General features: G+C 47.2%; 1 protein-coding gene across 6 annotated transcripts in view; it reads right to left on the reverse strand.

The window, feature by feature from the left end:
• The window catches only part of CACNA1H (calcium voltage-gated channel subunit alpha1 H), a 485794-nt gene extending 463153 nt beyond the window's left edge, over positions 1-22641 (reverse strand). For 3 of the 6 annotated variants that reach the window (XM_053276619.1, XM_053276620.1, XM_053276616.1), the window contains exons 1-3: positions 22539-22641; positions 12064-12119; positions 8645-8702 (exon numbers count right to left, since the gene is read on the reverse strand). In XM_053276619.1, the coding sequence (XP_053132594.1) occupies positions 8645-8702; positions 12064-12096 (91 nt within the window). In that variant the 5' untranslated portion in view covers positions 12097-12119; positions 22539-22641. Of the gene's footprint in view, positions 1-8644; positions 8703-12063; positions 12120-16573; positions 16748-22538 lie in introns of those variants that run through there. The other 3 variants (XM_053276618.1, XM_053276624.1, XM_053276623.1) reach the window with 1 other exon arrangement.
• Between the last annotated feature and the right edge of the window lie 1798 nt (positions 22642-24439).

Consider the following 24439-nt stretch of genomic DNA (forward strand, 5'->3'; position numbering starts at 1 on the left):
GGAATTTGGCCATTCGTGTCAATATAAGTGAAGTGCGATGCAAAGATAGAGGAACACCAATCCAGATTATTTTTAACAGCCTCCAGTGGAACGAGGTCCTCAGCTGGGGCCTTCCCTGGTCTTAACTGGGTGACTAGACTGTGGATCTCTCAGGTTGACACCGGAGTCCAAGGTAGAGTATTCTCAATGGTGCAGAGGGAATTTCTGTAGGCAACTGGAGGGTCTTTGTATAGGTCATGAAAGTATTTCTCCAAGATCCCTGGGTGAATATGACAGTCCAATTGATTTGGACCATAGCTGGGAGAGTGCTTTGTAAGCCACCAGAACATGGCAGAGTCTTGGATCTAATGGCCTGAATAAGTCCCATCCATGCATCTTTCATAGCATCTCTTTTCTTACGAGCCAGCATAAGTTTGTACTGTCTTTTCTGCTGAAGGAGATTTTGTGCGGCCAATAGTCCGAAACTAGATTAATAGACTTGATAGGTATTGACAAGGGCTTTTTTGGAGTTAACACAGTCCTTATCAAACCACTGCTTGGAGACCTGTTGACGCTGTGCATGTGGCTCGCAGTTCTTACAGGAGAGGAGCTGCTGTAATTCCTGGACAAGGGCACTGTAGGACTCCAAAGGTGCATGAGTTGGGTAACCTTGCATATGTAGAACTATTTAATTGGCCACTAAATAAATGAGTACTGTTAAACCTGCATAGACTGAATGATAATCCTGCGTGTTCCTGCCACTATTCACAGTGTCTTCCCTCATTATTCAAACAGGATTCAGGTGCTGCGATTCAGGGATGTGACTCTGGTGCCCATAATTCCCTTTTCACATCAGCAAAGGAGAGAGAGAGAAACATCCTCTTAAAACACTAGCTGATGATTGAAAGAACAAAACCAGCACACTTGCCTGGATAAAATCTGATCGTGCATTTTAGCAAACGGAGCTGGTTCCTGATGGGACTGGAAATTGAATCGGCATGCTTCCCAAAGTAGATACTTGCAAGCAATCAAATAAGGATAATCTTCAGACCGACATGATAGCTTGTCATCGGAAACAACGGATTAGAGCATCAAACACACCCAGTGCTTGCATTTCCCGGTTACATATGGCCATGTAATCCTGTGTTATGAATGGCTTAGTTATTCTGTTTTATGGTGCATTGAGCAGATATGCTAAAATGGTGGTCTTTGTGCTCCTCAGAGGTCCCTGGCTGGCCATTGCTGGATGTGGGGTGCTGTAGGACAATGGGGGCTCTCTCTGATCTGACCCACCTGATAGGTGCTCCTATGAAAGAAAGAGGGTCCAGAAGCAGAAAATTATCCTCCTCCAAATTTCTCTTCCGACGGAGTTCTTAATTACCTGGAAAATCATTTGGATAAGGCAATTGCAAGATGCTCATCCCCAAATTTGAGTCCTGCAGTGTGAGCAGGGATTTTTAAAAAACCTCTCTCTCTGCTGTAGATTATGCTTCCATTTCCTTGCTTTATTGGATTGTAGATTGCAGACTTCTCGGGGCAGGGATTTGTCCTTTTAAGGGCACTATATCAATTAAACATCTTTTGTAGTTTGATAACATGGAGGGAGGAGCGAGACAGAAATGGTCTGAAGGAAGGGAAAGAAGCAGCAAACATAAAAGTGAAACTATGGAGAATTCCTGATGAGTTGGCCATTCCTCACTGCTGCCGCCACCATGGCCGCTCGTTCCCCTCAGGCCGCTGACAGGCCCAGGCCCGTCCCTTGCCTGCCTGCCTGCCTCCCTCTGACAATGGCCTCGGTAGCCCCAAACAGCAGCAGTGGTTGACTGGGCCCTTCCTTGCTGCCACCGCCATGGCCGCTCATTCCCTTCAGGCTGCTGACAGGCTGCGGCCCGTCCCTTGCCCTTCCTTCTGTCTCTCTTCCCCACCCCTCTTTTTCTCTTTCTCTCTCCTCCACTCGCTCTTCCCCACTCTTTCTCCCCCCCTTCATGATTTCTCTCTCTCTCCCTCCCTCCCTGAGTTAACAGATGTTGTTCATCTTGTTTCCTCATTTAATCCACACAACGGCAGCCACCTTCCCCTTCTACGATCAAGAACATCTTCCAACCAGTAACAGTTGCATTCCAACTGACCTTAACCATCACAGGCTCCTCCTCCTTATCGGTATAGGGAATCCCCGCTGCCCAATCACCACAGTGCCACAGGCTCCTCCTCCCTATCTGCATATGGAATCCCCACTGCCCAATCACCATGGTGCTTCTGCTCTCACAGGCTTCTTCTTCTCCCTATCTGCATATGGAATCCCCACTGCCCAATCAGGTGCTTCTGCTTGCAAACTCTGTCAGCCAATCGCCGCCTCTCTACCACGTCCCCACACATGGCCCATTTTGGAGAAATAAGAATATAGATGGTAACATCTAGCATTCTACTTCTTGGGGGTTTTTTTTGTAATTCAGTAAATTTGTCATCTTAATTTGTCTTCAGTCAATTGCCACTGATGTCTCTTTTGGTCATGGCTTCTTTTGGTCATGGCTGCCTTGCATCATAGGACTTGTTGTTTCCCCCCAGCTGCAGTATTCAAGACTCTGTCTTATGTGTTGAGTATGGCTCAGGAGAATGGAGATAGCCTGGTTTTAAAGAATACAAACAATTTCGTGCAGAAGGTCAATATTTAATATTGTTGCAAGGATGTTGATTGTTCAGCAATATGTGATGCTTATTCCTGCAAGTGTGAATCATTTGTCAAAATCATAGAAAATTCTGGAATGCTTGCCAGACATTTTGCAGTCAGATTCAGAGGCTTCAGACTTGTAATATTTGACCTGGATTCTCACAGTTAAGGGCTACAACTCCAGTCTGAAAAGAGCAGAGACATATTAGGGGGGGGGGAGAGCAAGAACACTTCTTTATGCAAGAGGAAAAGTGCTGGAACAATGTTTCCACCTTTACTGCAATGTCACCATCTGGAAAGCAAATTAGATGCCTCTTGTACGTCCTCATGAATTATGTATTTGTGCTATATAATGCATAAGCATTTCCTCTGTTTTGAAAGCATGCTGGTCCTTTTTCACATTTTATACCAAAAAAGAAAAAGGAGCACACACATTTTATCTTCTTCTTGCTGGCTTGACTGCATTTGGACTCTGCAAGTCTCCCTCATATGGAACTGGTGATAAAGGAAGGTGGTTCTGCACACATCCGAGGTTTTTGCTAATTATGCCATTTAGGATAGAACTGCTACACATTTCCTCCCAAAACTCTGCTGTGGATTATGTTGATGGATATTTGCTGGATGTTTGTTGTCCCTTTGGCAACCAGTGGTATTTTGTTCATATTTGTTATGCAATAATTTATATTGGACAATATTTAATCATTGCTATTAGAGAGGTTGCAAAAATTTATATTTGCTCAGTATGGGGGTTCATAATGCTCTCCTCATATTTGAGTGAGCCTTACAGCTCTATCATTATTTTCCGATTAGATTCAGGGTCAGGGACTAATTCAGCTCATCCCACGTGTTCCCTCTGTTGCATCCACAATCCTCCAGACCCCAATCTCCTTCTCTCCTGCCAGCCCAGCCAACACAAGTCTGCACCCTGCTCCATGTCCACCCATGGGCCTTTTGATTCTCTAGTGGCATATGGGATGGAGGAATACACAGAGTATAATCCATCCTCAGGAAACCATCCTCTCTGTTTAATCCCTGTCCAATACAATCAAATTTCCTGATAAATTCCTACTCTGCTACTTCCATATGGCTCCCTGAGTGGATCTTTTTCAGTATAATACACTCTCAGGTCCATGACACTGTGACAGTGCATGTTGAAATGCTCACCAACAGGTTTCTTGGTAATCCTATTTCAGATTTATGTCCATTCAGTCTTTACGAGAAAGAAGGGTAAAATTGCGGGGTGGGGGGTTCCACATACTTTGAAGGAGATTCTGGGCTGCCACCCTAGATGATTCTCCACCTGCCCAAGTCAGAAGGTCTTTCAGAAGGGCATTTGGCTCAGTTGGGGATGGATGGTCCACAGGCTGCAAGCTCACCATATCTAGTCTATAATACACCAAGTGCAAGCCTTAACCCAGCAGGGCCTATTGGAGCCTCTCTCTCTACAATACCTCTACACATCAATTTTGCAAACGCCTTCACAGTTGGTTGTTCTTCTTTCCTGTCCTTCCTGCTGAGATTACAGCCCAGCCAGTTGTCATCAAGAGTACTCTCAAAGGCTATTGATCTTTTGAAGGATGCCAGGCAGTTGATCCAGTCCGACTGAAGAGTCGTCTTTCTAGTTACTGCTTTGGGGCAATGATCACTAATTCAGGAAAAGCTGCCAGCCTCCCTCCCCAGCTTTATTTATTTAAACTATTTTTGCTCTTGAGACTGTAAAATTCAAGGTTCCACAAAGCACACCCAAAGTCTAAGCACAGCAGAACTCTTGGAACATTTAATATGGCCACTGCAGACAACTAGACAGCTTCGCACATTGGTGTTCATCACCTGATGATAGCGGCGAATAGTTCCATGTGTGAAGGAGTCGCCTCAGAGTGAACACCACAGATGGAACTTTTATACCACCTCAGGTTCCTAAGATATCCTAAGAGGCCTAGCAATGATCCCATTGGTACCACCACTGCTGTCTGTTTGGGCCTAGATTCTCTGTCTTGCTGGCAAGATCTGGGAGCTGTCAAGCAAAACTTCTTTGACATCAGAGGAGCTCTCCAAGCAAGAGGTCAGATGTAACAGGGCATTGAGTAGCAGCAGTTAGATGCAGCTGCAAAACAGTAGTTTTACAGCTGCATCTGCTGCCCAACACCTTCCTGGAGCATCAGTAGGGTCCCACTCCAGTTTTCTTCCTTCCTTCTGCCAAGTAGGGTTCAGAAAGAGGAGGCCTTATGCTGTTAGACGTACACTGTGCCTCCTGAATTTCCGTTATGACTCAGTACGTCTTTGCTCCTGATGTCCTGGTAGTGATTGTAGAGTGTCTGGAGCTGGGCTGTGTAAGCAGACAAGGCATATCAGGTCCTCTGAATCTGTAGCCTCAAGTGGGACCCCCCGCCAACCATGCACCAGCCTGTCCACCTACCCCTTTATCTTCCTGGTGCTCCAGCAGTGGTGAGCAAAGTGAGATCTAACCCTGCTCCTCTATTCAGTACCCCCTTGCACTGCTATATAGTTAGATTTATAGTTTTAAATAACTTTAATGCTGGGTTTTAAATGCTTTCAATCTTTTAAATGATTTTAATTGTTAATTGCTTTAATATTTTAAATGATTTTAATTGCAAACCACCCAGAGATGTGAGTTTTGGGCTGTATAGACATATTTTAAATAAAATAAAATAAAATAAATAAAAATATATGGTGTAAAAAGCACCAGCTGACCTGGGAAATGTAGTTTTTGTTAGATGTGTTTGAATTATGTGTAGTGAGTCTGCAGATCAGTTTCACTCTACTGGAGTACGTTGAATCTGCCAAGCTGTTGTATCGGTTATCTTTACTCTGTGTGCTTGTTGCTCAGGAGAAATGCTTTGTTAAGAGCTCTGTCTGTCTGGTGTTGTTTTTGTGTGAATACTACACAAAGAGGTGGGCCTCACGATCACAGAGACCCGCATCCTCCAACCCTGCGTGGGGGGGGGCGGTCTCCCTTGAATGCCTCAGGAGGCCCGATCTCCACTGCCCCAACCAGCTCTGTGACGGAGCTAGTAATTGTGTGGGCGGCTGATCCTGCTGCCTGGGGCAAGCTCCCTGCTCATGTGTAGGGAGACCCACTCTTCCCCACACAGGCCCTCATGGTGCTTCACACTGCTTGTGCGAGTTGCCTCATAATCTCCCTCACTCCGAGAGGCTGCTGGGGAGAGGGGCGAACACGGGCTCCCTCACTCCTAGCTACACCCCTGTTCAGGTGACATGCTCCCCCCTTCTGGCCTCGCATGCCTCTCATTCATTTCAGTAGCGCTTTCCCAGCAGGACTCTCTATTGAATGTGGCACCCTGCAAGTCAGATCTGGCTTCCACCAGTTCTGCCACCTTTAATGGCCCCCAAACTACACCATTCTGTCTTCACTGAGGAGGGATCGCGTCAAAAATCAGCATCCTTGGAGAGTTGCTGAGGGCCCACTGCTGATCCCCAAGACCACCTCTGTGCCCCTAGTGGTGGCAGCAGAGCCACCGTCTCAAGAACCACCTTGATGGGAGGATTTCTGAGTGCCCCTTGAAACCAGGAGCTGACCTTGAGTTTGACTGCCTGCACCTGCCTCACAGGTGGGCTACTGGACATGTAGGTCACCTGATGAGCCATGGCTTTCTGGCAACTTGAAAGCAAATTAGATTCTTGTGCAGTGTGGTGTTTTGGGTTAACCCATTCCTTGATCCAGGCCAGTTTTTGAATGGGGCTTTAGTTACTTGCATTCCAGTCCTGGAGTAGAGGCGGGGCTAACAAACAGCCAGCAGCAAGAGATTATGGAAAAGCAGTCTGCACTTGTACATTATCTCTGTTTCATTAAACTATTAATATTCCTGATTCCATTCCACTGCCTTGTCATTGCATACCACAATGCTTTCCCTTGGATTCTACATGCAACATTCTGGGCTACATTAGCAATATCCGAAACATCCATGTGGCTCTGTGGGTGTTTTGCTGGAGCTGCTAGCTTGGGTAATAGATCTTTCTCCATTTCATCAATGTGCTCCATCCTCCAGCATGAGGCCAGCCTCTGTTGGATGCTGCCCCAGCAGAAACTGCATCCTTTCCCTGTCCCAAGACTGCCGTAAAGAGGAGTGGAGATGGACAGCTTCTATTAAAAAAGAACTCTCTTTGCTGCTATTGTTCCCTCTTTGACAAGGCAACGTGATTTATTTTGTAAAGACAAAATGGATATCTGCTAACATCTGATTTTTTTTTTTTTTCTTAAAAGGAGCAACACTCTCTGGCAAACTTGTAGGAAAGCGTTAAGAAAAGGGAGAAGATTTAAGAAGTACATTTTCCATACGTCCTGGAAAGGCTGCCTAGTTTCTTATGCAAGAGCAGCTTGTGGATGCAGGCATTAATTTGTTGACTTGTTTTTATTACTCATGTTTCTACCCTGCCTTCCTGTCATTGATAATCTAAGCAGCAAAAGAGCAGTCCAGTAATGATACAGGAAGATCATTAGATTCAAAACAGCCTAATTTTAATATATTTAAGAACAATCTAAAATTAAGTGGTAAATGGAAACAGGATTCTCACCTTGCTGGACCTTTGGTCTGATGCAGCAGCATTCTTACGATGTGCTTATGTTATGATTTAGTACACATGACCATTATGGGTGGGGCTGGGGGGGTGGGGCAGAGGCTTCTTTAGCCAACATATCTGCTTCTTCATTCCCACCAATCCCAATATCCATACAACCACAATTGGGGGATCCCTGAAAATGTCTTCTTGGTTAAAAAAAAAAAACCCTCAAAAACCATTCCTACCAATTTTAAAGGATAAAAACGAAAATCCCACAAAGCACTCGAGGTCTCCAGCTTTCCCAGGGCCTCATTCACCTTATCCATTGCCCTTTTAAGAGTCTTACTTTGTACCCACAAGGTGACATCATCAGCATACATACTAATAGAGAGCCTCTCAGGCAAAAATGAGGGGAAATCATTAACCATAATACTAAATAACATGGGGCTCAAAATAGTGCCTTGTGGGATTCCATTCACCACTAGGTCAGGACTTGGAAATACCAAACCCACCAGCACCTTTATCCATCTATCAGTCAAAAAATTGTGAATCCACCAAAATAAAAAATAAAAAAATCCTCCCATGCATCCCCTTCCCAACTATGTAACAACCCTCCATACCATTCCATACCATACCTTACCATACCATAAGACTTTTTGATATCAAGAAACAATGACACCAAAAAACTCCTAACACAAAAAGCCTTCCACACATCGGTCACCAACCAAACCCCCTCCAAAAACCACTCTGTACTTCCATAAGCAATGGATGCTTTTCCAAAAAAGCCAAAGTAAATTCTAAAAGACCCTGTTTCCGATACGTGAGAAGTGTAGGGAAATGATCACTCTCCACTGAAGAGTCCTGTAAAACTTCCTAATCACACTTTGATGAAATAAAAGCTGACACCTGGCATACATTAGTCCTGTATGTGAATCAAACCATGTCAGGGTGCCATCATTTAAAACTACCAAATTTTGATGTTCACAAACATGCTCTGAAAGCCTCCCATATAAATCCAAGTTTCAACTCCCCCAGAGAGGGTTATGACTATTAAACTCTCCACATAATGGAGAGCCCTTTAATGGAACAACAACTTTAAAGATTCCAAGACCAAAGAGTGACACGGGTCATAAACATTAAAAACCCGAATCCATTCAAGAGGTTCACCAAAAAAATATCTACAGCAAGGAGCTCAAACTCAGTAACTGGGGAGAGTACTTCCATAAGATTTAAATTCTGGATAAAAAAGGCAACCCCGCCACCTCTACCCAACACCCTATCCTTTTGTAAGGCCACATAACTACTACTGCTGCTACTACAACTACTACAAATATTCATATACTGCTCTTCAACCAAAGTTCTCAAAGCCGTTTTCACAGAAAAATAAATAATACATAAATAAGATGGTCCCTTTTCCCCAAAGGGTACACAATCTAAAAAGAAACATAAGGAAGATACCTGCAACAGCCACTGGAGGGATGCTGTGATGGGGACGGATCGGGATATCACCTGGTAGCTGAAAAGAAAGATCTGCAGTGAGCCAGGTTTCTTGAAGACAAATCACAGCAGTGTAAACAACGTAGCAATGTAAACTCTTGCAATGTAGACAAAAGGTTTTTCGGCTCCTGGCCATGTGCAAAGAGAGCCAGCGTAGTGTAGTGGTTAGGTATTGGACTAGGACCTGGAAGACCTGAATTCAAATCCCCATTCAACCATGAAACTCACTGGGTGACTCTGGGCCAGTCATGTCTCTCTGAGCCTGACCTACCTCACAAAATTTTTGTAGATAAAAATAACCATGTACGCTGCTCTGAGGTCCTCGGTGGGAGGGGTAAGTAAACCCTCCCGCCGCTCTTAAAGCTACCCCCCCCAAACCGGGCCGCCCAGGTCTGGACCGGTTCAGAGGCTTTTTCAATGGCCTCAGGACCGGTCCGGGCCCATCCCTACATACCACCCACTGCCCATGTCCATAAACCTGACACTTAAAGCAACTGAGTGGAGGGGGAACATAAGGATGGATTCGAAACACCTGGTAGCCTGTGATCAGCCATTCTGGGAGATCCTGTCCCTTAAGACAAAGAAAAATACGGTAGTCGAAGGGCAAAGCGTATCGCCCTTCCTAAATGAAAAACACTTGACCTCTAAAATCCAGACCTCACCCCAAACCTTTCTTATATCTCCCTCTGTAACACCCAGGGAAGCCCCCATTATTAATCCCTTCCTTTCTGTCTGAAAGTGGGGAAGCATGCAGGTGACCTTAATTTTTCCAGGGCAGTTCACCACAGAAGTGTTTCCAGTTGTTCCTTATACCTACACTCAACCATTAAATCACCTCCCTGCAAACATGTTACACATACTACATCTCAAATAGCCTTTTAAAGACAATTGGCTAATTTCAAGGGACTCGTATCACAAATTCGCACATTCTTCCCTATAGCTTTTACCACAGCCAGGAATGTCTGACTCTTCTCCACTTGAAAACTCACAGCACCACTCTCCGTAAGGAGGCATTTTTTCTTATTCCACACCTCACCATTGATTTCCTCACTTTCCAAATCTCCTGCCAACCTCCCTAGGCCTCCAGCTCCTCCTCTATAATATCTCAGTCCAAAAACAAAGCTACTATCAAAACCAGGCTACCATTTAACTGAAGCACGCTATGGCGCTGTGCTACTAGCCAGCAAAAACCTGACCCTGCCACAAGGCACAGTCACTGTCCCACCTAAGCTCAGCAATGCAATGACTTCATCATAGGCCAGTGCTCCCTGAAACTGACCCGAACAGGCCTGGCATGCTAGCCTCATCTCCAGAAGTCCCGCACCCACAGGTCCTTCCGGGACCTTCCCTTCCTAGCTCAGGAGATCTGCCCTTCATTGCATCTCTGCAGGGCTTGAGTTCATGGTGGCAGCACTCAGTTGATCTCCATGGGCCCGCAATGCAGGGCCACCCACTTGCCTGCCAATGCCAACTCTGTCCTCCCTCCTGCACCCGTCAGGTGCCACCGAGGCCAGGTGCAGCCATTTGGGTGGCCCCAAGAAAGAGGAGGCCCAGCTGCCTCTTCCCCAGGGAGGAGTAAGTTCCCCGTGTCGGTTCTGGCAAGGCCCTGACACTTCCATTAAAATGTTGGCAATTGCTTACAGTAGTAAGCGAAAGGCAATAATCAGTAAAAACACACAGCCAAATTGGGCAATGTAGCATTGGGATATCATCCTATCCCCTTTGGTTGCTTGATTGGTTGGGATTTCCCAGGTGGGGAGACCCAAAGAGGTGGAGGAACCAGCAAATATTGGGGGCAGTATGGAGAGAAATGGCACTGAGCAGTATCCAGAACAATGCATAGTCACACAAACTGCTATGCAGGAGAAACAGGACTAGAAATCTGGAACTGGGAAATATTCAGCATTCCCTTAGTGCATTGATATTAAAACAGATGCCATATCCAAGAGTTGTTTGGCTGGAAGTTTTGAATGCAAATTCTGCAAAGCTGGCTTCTGGTAAGGTTCTGAAAAGGTTGTTGAGCGTCTCAGAAAACAGGACCAGTCTGGCTCATGAACCTTCTACATTTGATTTTTAAAATACCTCTAAATGCTTGTAAGCTCAAGGCAGGCATAATTAATGTAGTATGTTTAGGCACAGGGCATCGCTGTCTGTGTGGAGCTGCAGAAATAAACTTGGCACCATTGCTAGAACAAGAACACTTCACATGAATGTCATGGCTTGTCTCCCACTCTTAATAAAAAACAGAGGACAGTTATGAGATGTTGAAAGTAAACTTCTGGTTTGCCTGGCATATGTGACCTCTGGTTCGCACTTCATGCTGGCTGTCCCTATGGAACTGAATCCCTTTAATATTAAATGAATGCCTCATTCGGAACCCCAAGGGGTTGGAGACTGTCTGGTGTCAGGCCAAAGAAGAATGTTCCAAATTACAGAAAGCAGATGCCAAGGTTGTTCTGCAAAGTGGCTGTGTCTTGCTTCTGACAAAGGGGAATCATGGTGTGTGTGTGTGTGTGTGTGTGCGCGCACGCGCGTGCACATAGATAGATATAGATATAGATATAGATATATAGATATAGATATAGAAATCAATAAATCTGCTGGGTGAGGGATAACAAACTGAGACTGAATCCAGATAAGACGGAGGTACTCATTGTGCGAGGTCGGAACTCAAGAGACGAGTTTGATCTGCCTGTTCTGGATGGGGTCACACTTCCCCAGAAGGAACAGGTACGCAGTCTGGGGGTGCTTCTGGATCCAAGTCTCTCCTTGGTGTCCCAGGCTGAGACAGTGGCCAGAGGTGCCTTCTATCAGCTTCGGCTGATATGCCAGCTGTGTCCATTTCTTGAGTTAGACAACCTCAAAACAGTGCTACATCTGCTGGTAACCTCCAGACTGGATTACTGCTATGCGCTCTATGTGGGGCTGCCCTTGTACATAGTCCGGAAACTACAGTTGGTCCAGAATGCGGCAGCCAGGCTAGTCTCTGGGTCATCTAGGAGAGACCATATTACTCCTGTATTGAAGGAGTTACACTGGCTGCCGATATGATAAGCATTAAGCCTAGCTATTCAAATATATACACACACACTCCCATGAGCCACTCTTGCCTTTTGTTTGGCCAGTCACACCCAAGACTGACCAGTTCATGCAGCTATGAACTACTCATTATTCTTCCTGACTTCCAAAAGCCACTCCCTTTCTAGGAGTGGCTTCTGGTGCAAAAGCATCTGTGGCCCCAGGGCTGAGAACCTCAGTCCTACGGCATGGCATGGGTGGAATGACTCTAGAGTCTCCAAGCGAATGACTCAAAGTGAAGGAAATGAGCCCTTTGGATCCTGGCCACTTTAAATTAGTTGCTCACTCACAACTATGATTACCTGGTGGTTGCATTCTTCCTGCAGGCTTCTCATTCAGCAAGCATCTCTCTTGTAACCTTGAAGAGCCAAAAATATTTTTAACATCTCATGTATTTATTGCTTGACGGCACTTACATCCTTCAGGGAAGCAGGCAGTTATCTCTGTACGTGTTCTGGGTCTCTCTCTGCCACCTCTTTGCTAGGCTGCATATCAATCACATCCAACAGCTTTCCAGAAAACTTTGAGAGTGACTGGAATATTTATTATAGTTTCACCTCCCCCCACCATTTCCCCCTGCAATCCCTATTTATATCTCTCATTAGCATGCAGACGTAATTCTAAAATGGTGGCTACTCTTTCCATGTATTGCAAATGTGGCCAATGCAAGGTAGATTGCCTGGCCAAGCAAAAAATGTCATGGCATTCCTACTGTAAAGGATCCCTCCATGGAATCACATGGGAGGCTGCCATTTACTGAGTCAGAACAATTGGTTCACTTAACTCAGTGTTGTCTACTCTGACTGAAAGCCCTCGAGAGTTTTAGGCAAGGATCTTTCTCCGCCCTACCTGGAGATGCTGCCAGGGGTTGAACCTGGGACCTCCTGCATGCAAAGCAGATGGTCTACCAGTGAGCTACAGCCCTTCCCTGGAGGACAATGTGCAATTTAAAAGAACCAAGATCCCTTCAGCTTTTTAAAAACAGTGCAAGGCCAAGAAATGAGTCAATTGCAGAATCAATGAATTCTGCAACATGATTACTACAGCAGATTCAATTACGTTTTCAGAAATGCACAAGTGGGGCAGAGGAAGGCTTCAGGCGGTAATGCCTGGCATAAGAACTGGAGAGCTTTGTGTAATTGTGCATCTATTTCCTTCTGTGAAATGATGGAGGGTATGGAAAAGAAGGGACAGCTTTCTTTAGCAAGAGCCTCAGCTGCTCATTCTTGGCCAGCAAAACTGGACAGACTTTTCCAGCAAAACAAAGGCCAGCTCAGCTCAAAAACAGAAGCTCCAGTCTATTAAGGCAATAACTTCAAAGCAAGTTCAGCTTTAGGGAATAGTGCCCCCAATTCAGTGCTATAACAAGAGGTATTTTTTGCAGATAAGTTTAATCTGTTTGAGAAGACACTGCAATAAAACATTTTTTTAAAAAAAATCAATGGACGGCAATAGCACAGAAAGCAAGCATTATTGTATTTCTGAAAGCCTTCTATGAGAGAATGGAACAAATTAATGGCAAACATCTTGGTACTAATGCATCAGAGAAAGTTGTAAAAGCATACAAAATAAAGCAAGACGCTGCCATGTTTTAAACCCCCTTTTATTTCAGGGAGAGAAAGTTAGGCACATTCTTGGAGATTTTTTTTAAAAAACTATTTTTAAAACATGACCATTACACTGTTCTTGCCAAAAGGCAGTCCAAGTTGGCTCATGATGGTTTCCAAACAGAATCAATAAAAGAAATAACAATGAAAGAAAAACAACAATAAACAAGAATAGTACAAGCCCAGCACAAATGACACCCTAGTCACAGCGCCGAAGAACCAAGAAAACAAGCAGCTGAGCTAATGGAGTAGAGAGTTGCCCTCCAAAAGCAGAAAAAGAAGCCAGATTTTAACCTTCTGGATGGTCTTCAAGGCACTGCTGTAATCTAGTCTGGATGAAACTAACAGGAGCTACCCAAACCTTGACCCAAATTCTGCATACTGTTTGCTCCCCTGTGGCAGCTTGCTGCATTACAGTACACCTTTAAGTCTCCAAGTCCTGGACAGGCCCCATCTACGAGGGAGATAAGCTGCTCTTTGGAAGGAGAGCTGGTCTTGTGGTAGCAAGGATGACTTGTCCCTCTTACTAATCAGGGTCCACCCTGGTTGCATATGAATGGGAGACTAGAAGTGTGAGCACTGTGAAATATTCCCCTTAGGGGATGGGGCTGCTCTGGGAAGAGCATGCTTGCATGCAGAAGGTTCCAAGTTCCCTCTCTGGCATCTCCAAGATGCCAGAGAGACTGAGAGAGACTCCTGCTCATAGCCTTGGAGAAGCCACTGCCATTCTGTGTAGACAATACTGAACTAGGTGGACCAAGGGTCTGACTCAGTATATGGGTGCTTCCTATGTTCCTCTGTGTGCACTCATTGGGGCTATTCTGACGATCACAAAAATCGGGCTAGGAAAGCCTAGCCTGATTTTTGAGGATCGTCAGAACCACCGGGCTCGCAGCCAAGCCTGGTGGTTCTGGAGCGGCTAACCCACTCCTGTAGCCCGCCTCTTAGCCCAGGTTTGCGGAGTGAGCGCTCTGCAAACCTGGGCTATCTGCTTGTGAGTAGCCCCCCGACCGGGAGGCTTAAAAGCAGCCTCCCAGCTCGGGGGTCTCCCCAGTATGCCCTGCGCGCTCACGCAGGGCATACTGGGGCTTCCGAGGGCCGCGCAGCGCCCGAGCTCCCCAGCCCCCACCAGCTCCGTCACAGAGCCGGCAACTGTGTGGGCGTCCAATCCGGCCACCCAGGGCTCCCTGCCCGCTCTCCCCGCAGTTTTTTAAAAAGCGGGTCTCATGGATCGTGAGACCCGCCTCACTGACTCTCTCTACAACAATGGAGGGTATAAGTAGCTTCTTCTTGATCCTGGGGCATTGTATCAACTTCTTTTGACTTAACTGCTCAGCTTCTTGGCTTGTTTTTATCTCCAGCTTGTTGCTTGATCCCTGGCTCCTGGTTTTTCTACCTGGCTTTAGCTTGGTCATTCTCCTGACTCCAGTTTTGAATCCTACACCACCTACAGGTTACTGCACACAACACAGTCCAACAATTGCATGGGCATGGATCACTGTGGCAAGATCAAAGTTCTTTAGCAAAGGGTGAATCAGCTGGTGCTCCTAGTTACCAAGGCCACTTGAGATTCCAAGCTCTGGATCAACCCCAAACTGTGAACCTGATCCCTAAGGGTGAGTGTGACCCCCATGCAGAGCAGGTGGAACTCCCACTTCTAGGCATCCCTTCTTGAGAGGAGGGATCTTGACTGAAAGTGAGAACAGGATCAGTGGGGCAGTCAGGCTGCCTCATAAAGTCTCCGCCACTGTCTGGACATTGCTGGTGGAACAGTTTCCATTTATCCAGCTCGTAGTTTCAGCATCTGGACAGCTCCTTTCCTGCTCTGTGCTGGGTGCTCTGATTGCTGGGCTGAAGAACAGCTCATCTTCCCTGCACAGAAGGCTGGAATGGTACAATCCTTAGTCTCTGATATTAGAGACATTTTAATAGGAGTTTCCACCAACATTTTGCCAAAATAAAATTGAAAGCAAATTTGGAGGTTCTTCAGGCCCTGAAATCTTTCCATGGACAACCCCCAAAGGGTTTTGACTGGAAAAACTGTCCAGGAAGACTGCATATCCTGAATTTTAATGTGCACTTACTGCAAAGGAACAAAATTTTAAATTCCTCTTTTTTTCTGCTCTGCCATCATTTGAGAAGAGGGTAAAAATAGCAGAAAAACACTTTCTATTTTGGGTCTATCCCACCTCTTCTTTTCTTTCTAATAAAACAGGCACACAACCCTATTTATTAAAAAAAATAAAATAAAGTCCTTCTTACATCTCCTAACACTCTTCCATGACAGGAATGTCAAAGACTTGCTGGTGAACCAGGCTGATCCAACCAAGGTCTATTAATCTTGGCCACAAAGCCCACGGGGGGGTGGGTGTGTGTGTGGCTAAATCTGGATCTGGACTGCCAGTCAGTTGCAAAGACCCATAATGGTTTGCATATGCTGGCATTCCCACATCTGCCCCTTTCCCGCCTTCAGAGACTGAATCAGCAAGAAGGGAATCTCTAATTCTATTTTATTTTTGGCAGGGGGAAGTAAAAAAAAAATCAAACCTGGACGCCATAATAGTTAATTCACTGGAGGAAAAAGAGTGGGCTGGAAACAAAGTCACCACCTGTGTGGGTGGGAGTGGGGAGGAATTCAAAAAGAGGTTTTGTATATCGGCCCAAATTCTCATTGTGTCAAATTAAAAAAAAATCTATCCTGCATCGGTCTTCTTTCATGAAAAGAGATACTGCAAAGCATGTTGATCTAATTGCTTGAAATTAGTACCCTGAATCCAGCTCTTCTGTGCAAATGTGAATCTAAAAACTGACACAGGTTTGGGAGGCCTATGAAACCCGCAGGGTGTGGGTGGAGGCCAGCTTGCTGGTGAAGCAGGACAAGGTCTGGTCAGTGTTTGGATGGCAGCCCTGTGTTATAGAAGACAAGTCGCCTTGCGTTCTATAATGGAAGAAAGGCATGGTGGAGATTTAATTAATAAATAATAATAATAATAATAATAATAATAATAATAATAATAATAATAATAATGGTGTTTTTTTTAAGGCCAGGTCTTCTTCGGTCCCTTTAAGAGAAATTTCGCCCGCAAAAACCAAACCTGTGGCTGTTCCCTTTTGACTCCACAAAACCCCTGCTCACTGGGCCAAGAGGCACCTCGGAAACTCTTAGCGAAGCCCTCTCATCTTAAGGAGGGGGCGAACAACTCACCCTCTTCAGCCCAGCAGAACATCCTCCAGTGGCTTTTGCTGGGGTCTCCTCTGGGCTGCTTTTTCAATTGGGAGCCTCTTTGGGGCAGGGAACCATCGTCCCAGCCCTTTTGCTCTGTAAACCACCTTGGGAACTCTTTGAGTTGGACAGCTGCAGAATCAATAATAAATGAGATGTATTCCCCCCCCCCCCCCCCCCGCAACGAGGGAAAGGTCGGCCTCGTTAAGCAGCTGCTGCTGACTGGGTTGTAGGGAAACTTCTCAAAATGGCAGCTCTCTCCTCTTTAGCGGGGGGGGGAGGGGAGCAACTGTCCCTTTTCAGTCCAGCATTGCATCTCTCCAGTGGCGGTTGCTGGGTGGGTGGGGGGGTCTCCTTTGCACTTCTTTTTAGATTGGGAGCCGCTTTGGGGCAGGGAACCATCTTCTCATCCCTTTTGCTCTGTAAACCACCTTGGGAACTCTTTGGGTTGGACAGCTGCGGAATCAATAATAAATGAGATGTGCCCCCCCCCCCCACAACGAGGGAAAGGTCAGCCTCATTAAGCAGCTGCTGCTGACTGGGCTGAGGGGAAACTTCTCAAAATGGCAGCTCTCTCATCTTTAGCGGGGGGAGGGGAACAACTGTCCCTTTTCAGTCCAGCATTGCATCTCTCCAGTGGCGGTTGCTGGGGGGGGGGTCTCCTTTGCACTTCTTTTTAGATTGGGAGCCTCTTTGGGGCAGGGAACCATCTTCTCATCCCTTGGGCTCTGAAAACTGCTGTGTGGTTGAAAAACAGAGCGGACAGCTGCAAAATCCATAATAAATGAGATGCCCCCCTGAGGGGAAGGTCGGCCTCGTTAAGCGGCTGCTGCTGGCTGGGCTGAGGGGAGCCTTCTCAAAATGGCAGCTCTCTTATTTATTTAGTATATTTATATACCATCCCATACAAAAAAGACCCCAGGAGGTTCACAATATTCAGCAGGGGCAGAGCAACTGTCTCTTTTCACCCCAGCATAGCATCACCCCCAATGGCTGTTGCTGGGGTCTCCTTTGCACTTCTTTTTAGATTGGGAGCCTCTTTGGGGCAGGGAACCATCTTCTCAACCCTTTTGCTCTGTAAACCACCTTGGGAACTTTTGGGGTTGAAAAGCAGAGTGGACAGGAGCTAAATCAATTATGAATGAGTTCCCCCCCCCCGAGGGAAAGGTCGGCCTTGTTAAGCGGCCCCTGCTGACTGGGCCCAGCGGCACCATCTCAAAATGGCTGCTCTCGTGTTTAGCAATGGGAGAACCTGTTTATCCCCATTTGTCCCCTCTCTAGTAGCTGCTGGTGGAATCTCCCTTGAGTTTCACTTTTTAGATCGTCATCCCCTTCAGGATAGGGAACTATTCCTTCCTCCTTCTTTTTGTTCCTTTTGCTATGTCAACTACTTCGGAACACTTTTTGTTGTTGGAAAGTGGTTTGACTTTGCTAACTAGGCTAAGAGGCACCTTTGAATGTCTTGTATTTAGCAGGAGGAGAGCAACCGTCCCTATCCAGCCCATCATAGCATTCCTCCCAGTGATTGTTGCTGGTGTCTTCCTTGTGCTTCTTTTACATTGTGAGCCTCGTTTGAGATATTTGTTACATTTCTATACCACCCTATCCATCCAAAGGCTCTGGGCGGTGTACAACAATCCAAAACAACAAACAAACATTTAAAACAATACAAAAGCAAATTTAAAACCAGTTAAATACATTTAAGAAGAGGGGGCTATCTTCTTCTTCCTTTGACTATGCAAACCCCTTTGAGGATTTTTTAAAATGAAAAGTGGTATATATTTTCAATTTGTAAATGTAGCTAATATATTTAAACAATTGTCCCTGCTAACTGGGCTAAGAAGCACCGTCGAAAGTGGTAGCTCACATTTTGTGGAGCAGAGCAACTATCCCTGTTCAACCCAGTGTAGAAACCCTATTCAGACATCATGTTGTACATGTTTACAGCTGTCTGTACACTCATTCATGTTTTTGTGAGAATGCCTGTATCTGTGTTCATTTTAAATTGAACCGGGGTAAAGCCCCTCAAATGCATGGTATAGATAGAAAGTGTACTACCATTCCTGTGTTCAGTATAACATGTGAATAACTGTACCTGTGTACAGATCTGTATCTCTGCAAACCCGTACGAGTGTCAGACATAACATGTGAATAGAGCTAGTGTCTTTCAAGTGGCTGTTGCAGGCACCTCCCTGGTGTGTGTTCTTAGATCTTGAGCTCTTTTGGACAGGGAACCACCAGCGCCTCATTCCTTTTGCTATTTAATTTGTTTTGCGGATTTTTGTTGTGATTAAAAATATTTACTGCTTTCCAACAACAACTTTCAAGCGAGCAGGTTTCAGGACATTCTACATTTTGGGAAGCAGGAAATCTGGGTTTGCCAATCCCTCCTGACACAGAATGATTTCAATTAATCCTGGCTCTTTAAGTATACCTGCCTGAGACATGAGATGTGTCTCCTACCACCCCTGTCCAGTTGCCCCTCTGATCACAGTGGACGGGTAGACAAGCAGGCAATGGGGAGTGTGCACCTGCCCTCCTTGCCACATGTGCCGCCACCCCCTTCACTCTTGCTGTGGCAGCCCCCATCGCCCCATCCCACCGTACAACAGCGTGGCTTGAGAAGGCAGAAGGGGGAACCTGCCCCGCCCCCTCACCCTCCCCGCAGCTGTGGCCTCCGTGCCACCCCCCCATCCCACTGTATAGTGTGTGTAGATGGTAAGGACCCCCCTTGCCCCCCCCCCGCCGCCGTAGCCAAGTGGCGACTCTGCCTCCCCATCCATCTGCCACTGCCACTCCCTGGCAGCCTCCCAAGTAACAGGGAAGTCAATCTGCAACCTCTGCGCAGATGGTCCTCTGCACGTGCACAGAGGCCACTCACGTTACCAGGAGAGTGGGTGTAGGAGCTGCTCTGCCCAGCGCTGAGCCCCCTGCGGCCACCGCAAGCCCCCCGCCACCACTGCCGTTGCCACCATGAGGCCGAAACACTTTGCAAGTCTCCCAGTCACCATGTGCGCACCGCTCCCACCCCCCACCGCCGGGGCAGTGGCAGGCAGAGCGGGAGTGGCTGCTGGGCTGACCATCCGCCTCCATGACCCTTGCATGGACAGTCTGCCAGTCCAGCGGTCACTCCTGTTCCACCACCCCCCGCCACCACGGGAGCCGGCTCCAGCCCCACCCCCCCTGCACACATGGTGGCTAGAATACTTGCAAAGATCAGCAGTTTGGCTCAGCAGCAGGTGGGTGATGCTGATGCTGAACATCTGTCCGTCCACCCCATCCACTGGCCATATGCTACGGCCCCGCATGTTAGAGGGCCCCACACACTCCCCGTATGGAGCGCATTTCAACATCCCCTCGCAGGGTGCGAAGGGCTCCCTCTCGCGCAGCTGCGAGGTGTCGGGGCAGGAGCACGCCCAAGAAGGAGAGCCCCATCCTCCAGCAGGGTGCCGCAAAACGGCCCTGGTTAGCAGTGGCCAGTTCTGTTGCCACCGCCATGGCCCAACCTGGAAGCGAGTGCGACAGCAGCCCGAAACCTCTGGGAGTCTCTGGAGGTGGGATGTGTGGTGGGCCCTAGGGATGTGCACGGTCCGGAGAAGTCCGGACCGGCACCGAAGGGGGGCCTTGTTTTTAGGGCGGGGAGGGCTTGCTTAGCCCTCCCGCCTCCTTGCCCCCGCCAGCGCCCGTATTTAACATTATAGGGGCGCTGGAAACCAGCCGCCCCCCCCGCCGCCGCCACCGCGGCGAAATCACTCTTAAAAACATCCAGCCCTCCCTCCCTCCCAGCTAGCTGCCCGCCCGCCCCCCCACCCACCCACCCAGTCGCTCACCCGGTCGGTAGATACTAAGCGAGAGGAGCTCTGGCACAGAGCTCCTCTCGCTAGGAAGGCCTCCGGGAGAATGGTGGCTTGCGCGCGCATGCACGCGCCGCAAACCACGCCGTTCTCCGGAGGCCCGGTCTACCCGCCGGGAAAGGGCCGGGTAGACCGGGCCTCCGATCGCTGGGTAGACCGGGCCTCCGGCGATCGGAGGCCCGGTCTACCCAGCGATCGGAGGCCCGGTCTACCCGGCCCTTTCCCGGCGGGTAGACCGGGCCTCCGGAGAACGGCGTGGTTTGCGGCGCGCGCATGCGCGCGCGCGCAAGCCACCATTCTCCTGGAGGCCTTCCTAGCGAGAGGAGCTCTGTGCCGGAGCTCCTCTCGCTTAGTATCTACCGACCGGGTGAGCGACTGGGTGGGTGGGGGGGGCGGGCGGGCAGCTAGCTGGGAGGGAGGGAGGGCTGGATGTTTTTAAGAGTGATTTCGCCGCGGTGGCGGCGGCGGGGGGGGCGGCTGGTTTCCAGCGCCCCTATAATGTTAAATACGGGCGCTGGCGGGGGCAAGGAGGCGGGAGGGCTAAGCAAGCCCTCCCCGCCCTTAAAGATATACCCCCCACCCGGACCCGAACCAGCCCAGTCCGAACCGGTCCGGCAGTTCGGCCATTCTTTGGAATGGCCGCCGGACCGGTTCGGGCACACCACTAGTGGGCCCATTGTGCTTCGAGAAGGGGCTCCCCTGCCTGAAGGAAGGTTGGCTGGACATCCCATCCCATCCCACCTGGGTGACCCTCTTTTGACAGAGCCCTGTTTGGGAGCTTGCCGAGGTTCCACACGGTAGTGCTAACCCCGCCTTCGGACCTCAAGCCCTGTTTTTGCTGGTCAGGAGAATAGCTTCAGTATTTGTCAGAGATCTTTGAGGGGAGATTTCTTTATTTGAAATAAAGAAATTTCAGCTACAGCAGACGTGCACGGGTAAGGGGAGCACTGCTAATTAATATCTGGAGTTATTCTCAATAAAGTAGTTTGTTTAGGAAATTTATCAGGGAGATATATAAGGCTTACATGCCTTGCTGCTAGCTACATACAGGAAGAGGGAAGGGAGAAGAAAGACGTTTCGCTCTCCAGGTGAGAGAATGAAACCTGAGACTATCAGTCTAATAAAGGGGCAGTCGAGTAAAGAAGGAGTAGTCAGAGAGGGGATTCCCTTGCTCACGATCTTGACATCTAGTACCCCTAGTGGTCAATAGCATTGCTGGTGCCATCAGTAGCTGCATCTCCAACAGCACTGGCAGGGGCGTAGCAAGGTTGGAGTGGGCCCAGAGACAAGATTTTAAAATGCCCCCCCCCCCAAAGTCCAGGGCCTCCGCACACCCCAGGCCCCCAAGGATTTAAGTCTGATATTCCAAAATAAGTATGCTGCCTGCAAATACATTTCACTGAATACACACACACACACATCACAATATATAGTGATAGACATTGAGTACTATACATTTGTTTTACTTTTAATGCCTAGAACACACTAGAAAGATGAATTATTAAAATGGGCCCCTCGCTGCAGATTAGCAAAGGAGACTTTCAGCCATGCAAGGTGAGCCTATGTTTGTTTTCCCAGAATTCTGAACAAATGCAGTCAAGTTTGATTGCAGGAGGCTTTTCACAGGAGGCTTTTAAAGCCCTTTAAGACACATCTCCTCTGGAATGGAGGTGCTGCATTCCCATGTTGGCCAGATTTACCCTGAAGTCCCTGCAAGTTATTGGGGAGCAGTTCACACACAAGAAAAATAAAATAAAAGCACCACACATGCTTCACAGTTCTCAGTCAGACCTTCTGGGTTGCAAAACAACTTGAACATAAGTGCATTTATAAATGAATGAATGAATAAATAAAATTAATAAAATACTGTTCCAGAAGTTTTTGCAATTTTCTGCCATGAAACAAGCCACTTATAGGACTTTTTAGATAGTTTTTTTTAAGTCAGCAAATTTTCCAAGCTGTTTCAAAATAAATATTCAGAGACTTCTCGGTCCCTCCCCCCCCCCCATATCCAAGCCCTATGGCAAGCAGAGCCCTATATATGGGGGGGGGGGGGCGGGAAAGGTAACCACAAAAAGGAGTTCACACTCTACCTGGCAAATGCTGGTCTGGGTTAAGCAGGGCAGCAAGAGGTCTTCTGCTGCAGAGAACACTCTGGCTGCCTCCTCCTTCCTGGCTGGCTTGGGCCCTACTCGAGTTCAGGCTTCACTGCGGCCTACACGGAGGCCTCCATGGAAGCCCCGCCCACCCGCCGATCAGCTGAGAGGCGGGAGAAAAGGAGCTCTTTGCAGCTTGCCTGCTGCTTCCGTTGCGGGCCAGCAGAACAAGCAGGAGAGACGGTGAAGAGGGCAAGTGGCTGAGAGGCTATGGGGCTGGGCAGGGGGCAATGGGGAGTCACACGAGGTGCCCCTGGGGTGCCCCTCCAGGCAGTGGGGCCCCCAGACAACTGTCTCCCCTTGCCCCATCGTTGTTATGCGCCTGAGCACTGGGTGTTCTTCTCTCTGTGCTGCATGATGCATTCACTTACTTTGTAAGCATTCTCTTTCATTGATTGAAACAGGGTCAGCCCTAGACCAATTGGCACCCCAGGCAAAGAGCACCTTTGCTTCCCCTTCTATCTGGCCATTTTAACCAACTATGATGCTGCAATCTCTTGCATGTTTTCTTGGGAGTAAGTGCACTGAGTAGAATTAGACTCACTTCCAAGTAAACATGCATAGGAATGCATTGTATGTCTACCAATTTGTAACATCTTACTTTCCTTTGGACCGGGATCCTCTTTGAGCCAGAATCATATCCTCATCAGAGCCATGACAAAGTCATGTATAATTCTTTTCCTACTGTCATTTGGCAAACAAATTGGTTTTGCCTTTAATTAAACTCTACTAAATAAAAGAAAGGGGAGAAAGGAAAAGAGAAAGAGACCTTTTTATTATTGATTTTCAGGGGCAGCCTAGTGTGAAATTTTTGATGTAGTTGTTTTGAGGATTAAAAAGTTGAGCATGAAAATGTATTATTGATTTAGCACAGCAAAGTACAGTATACTGTTCATCTAAGCCATACATTATTGATTAAAGCACTCAACAGTCCTAACCTTTCACTTGATCACTCTGAGAGAGGATATATATATATATATATAATTTTCTACAGAATTTTTATATATTAAAAAAATTTCTAAAACATGCAGTCCACTTACTTTTTTAGATGGGATTTCATACAAATAGGACTTACTTTATTATTAGGACTTTACTTTATTACAGAATACAAGCCGTGATACAATTTACAAAACAAACAAGATAATCGATACAAGAATAAAAATGCTAAATACTAAAATAACAAATGCATACATACTACTTTTGAAATCCCAAGACCAATGTGGTCATAATCATGGAGGAGCTACCAGAATGCAGTGAGCCCTTGTGGCTAAGAAACAAAATTGTGCTACTTGAAAGGTAACACGGGGATAGTTATTGGCTAAACGACATGTGACATAAAATTCTTCTCGATGGCCTGGAAATTTTTTAAATAATTGTTGAATCAATCTTAACTGAGAGTCAGAAAAGAATATGCCTCGTAAAAGGACATGAACAATTGTATCAACACTCTCCAAACACTGTTTTTAATGTACTCGTTTGGTGCATTATTTGGGCTCCGGGGGCGGGGTGATGGGCAGTGGTGCTTCCCTGCACCCCAACTCCCGGAGCGTGCATGTCTGGGCGGGCAATCTGCCCACCCAAGTAGGCAGAGCTGCTCATCTGCAGGGAAGGTAAGTGTAACCTGATCTCCCCGCAGACCTTGCAAGGGCCCTTCTCACTGATCATGCAAAGAGCTCCAGTGTCTTGTGGATTCTCATAAGGTTTAAGATAAGCATCAGAAAGCGTTTACCAGTAGTTGAATTCTTAAGTTCAGCCCATAAGAAAACTCTTGAAATTGAGTCAAAGACCGCTCTGAAATCCACAAACGCGGCAAATAATTAAGAGTTGTAACTCCACAT

The sequence above is a fragment of the Hemicordylus capensis genome, chromosome 13 (genome assembly GCF_027244095.1).
Source record: "Hemicordylus capensis ecotype Gifberg chromosome 13, rHemCap1.1.pri, whole genome shotgun sequence".
Classification (NCBI taxonomy): Eukaryota; Metazoa; Chordata; class Lepidosauria; order Squamata; family Cordylidae; genus Hemicordylus; species Hemicordylus capensis.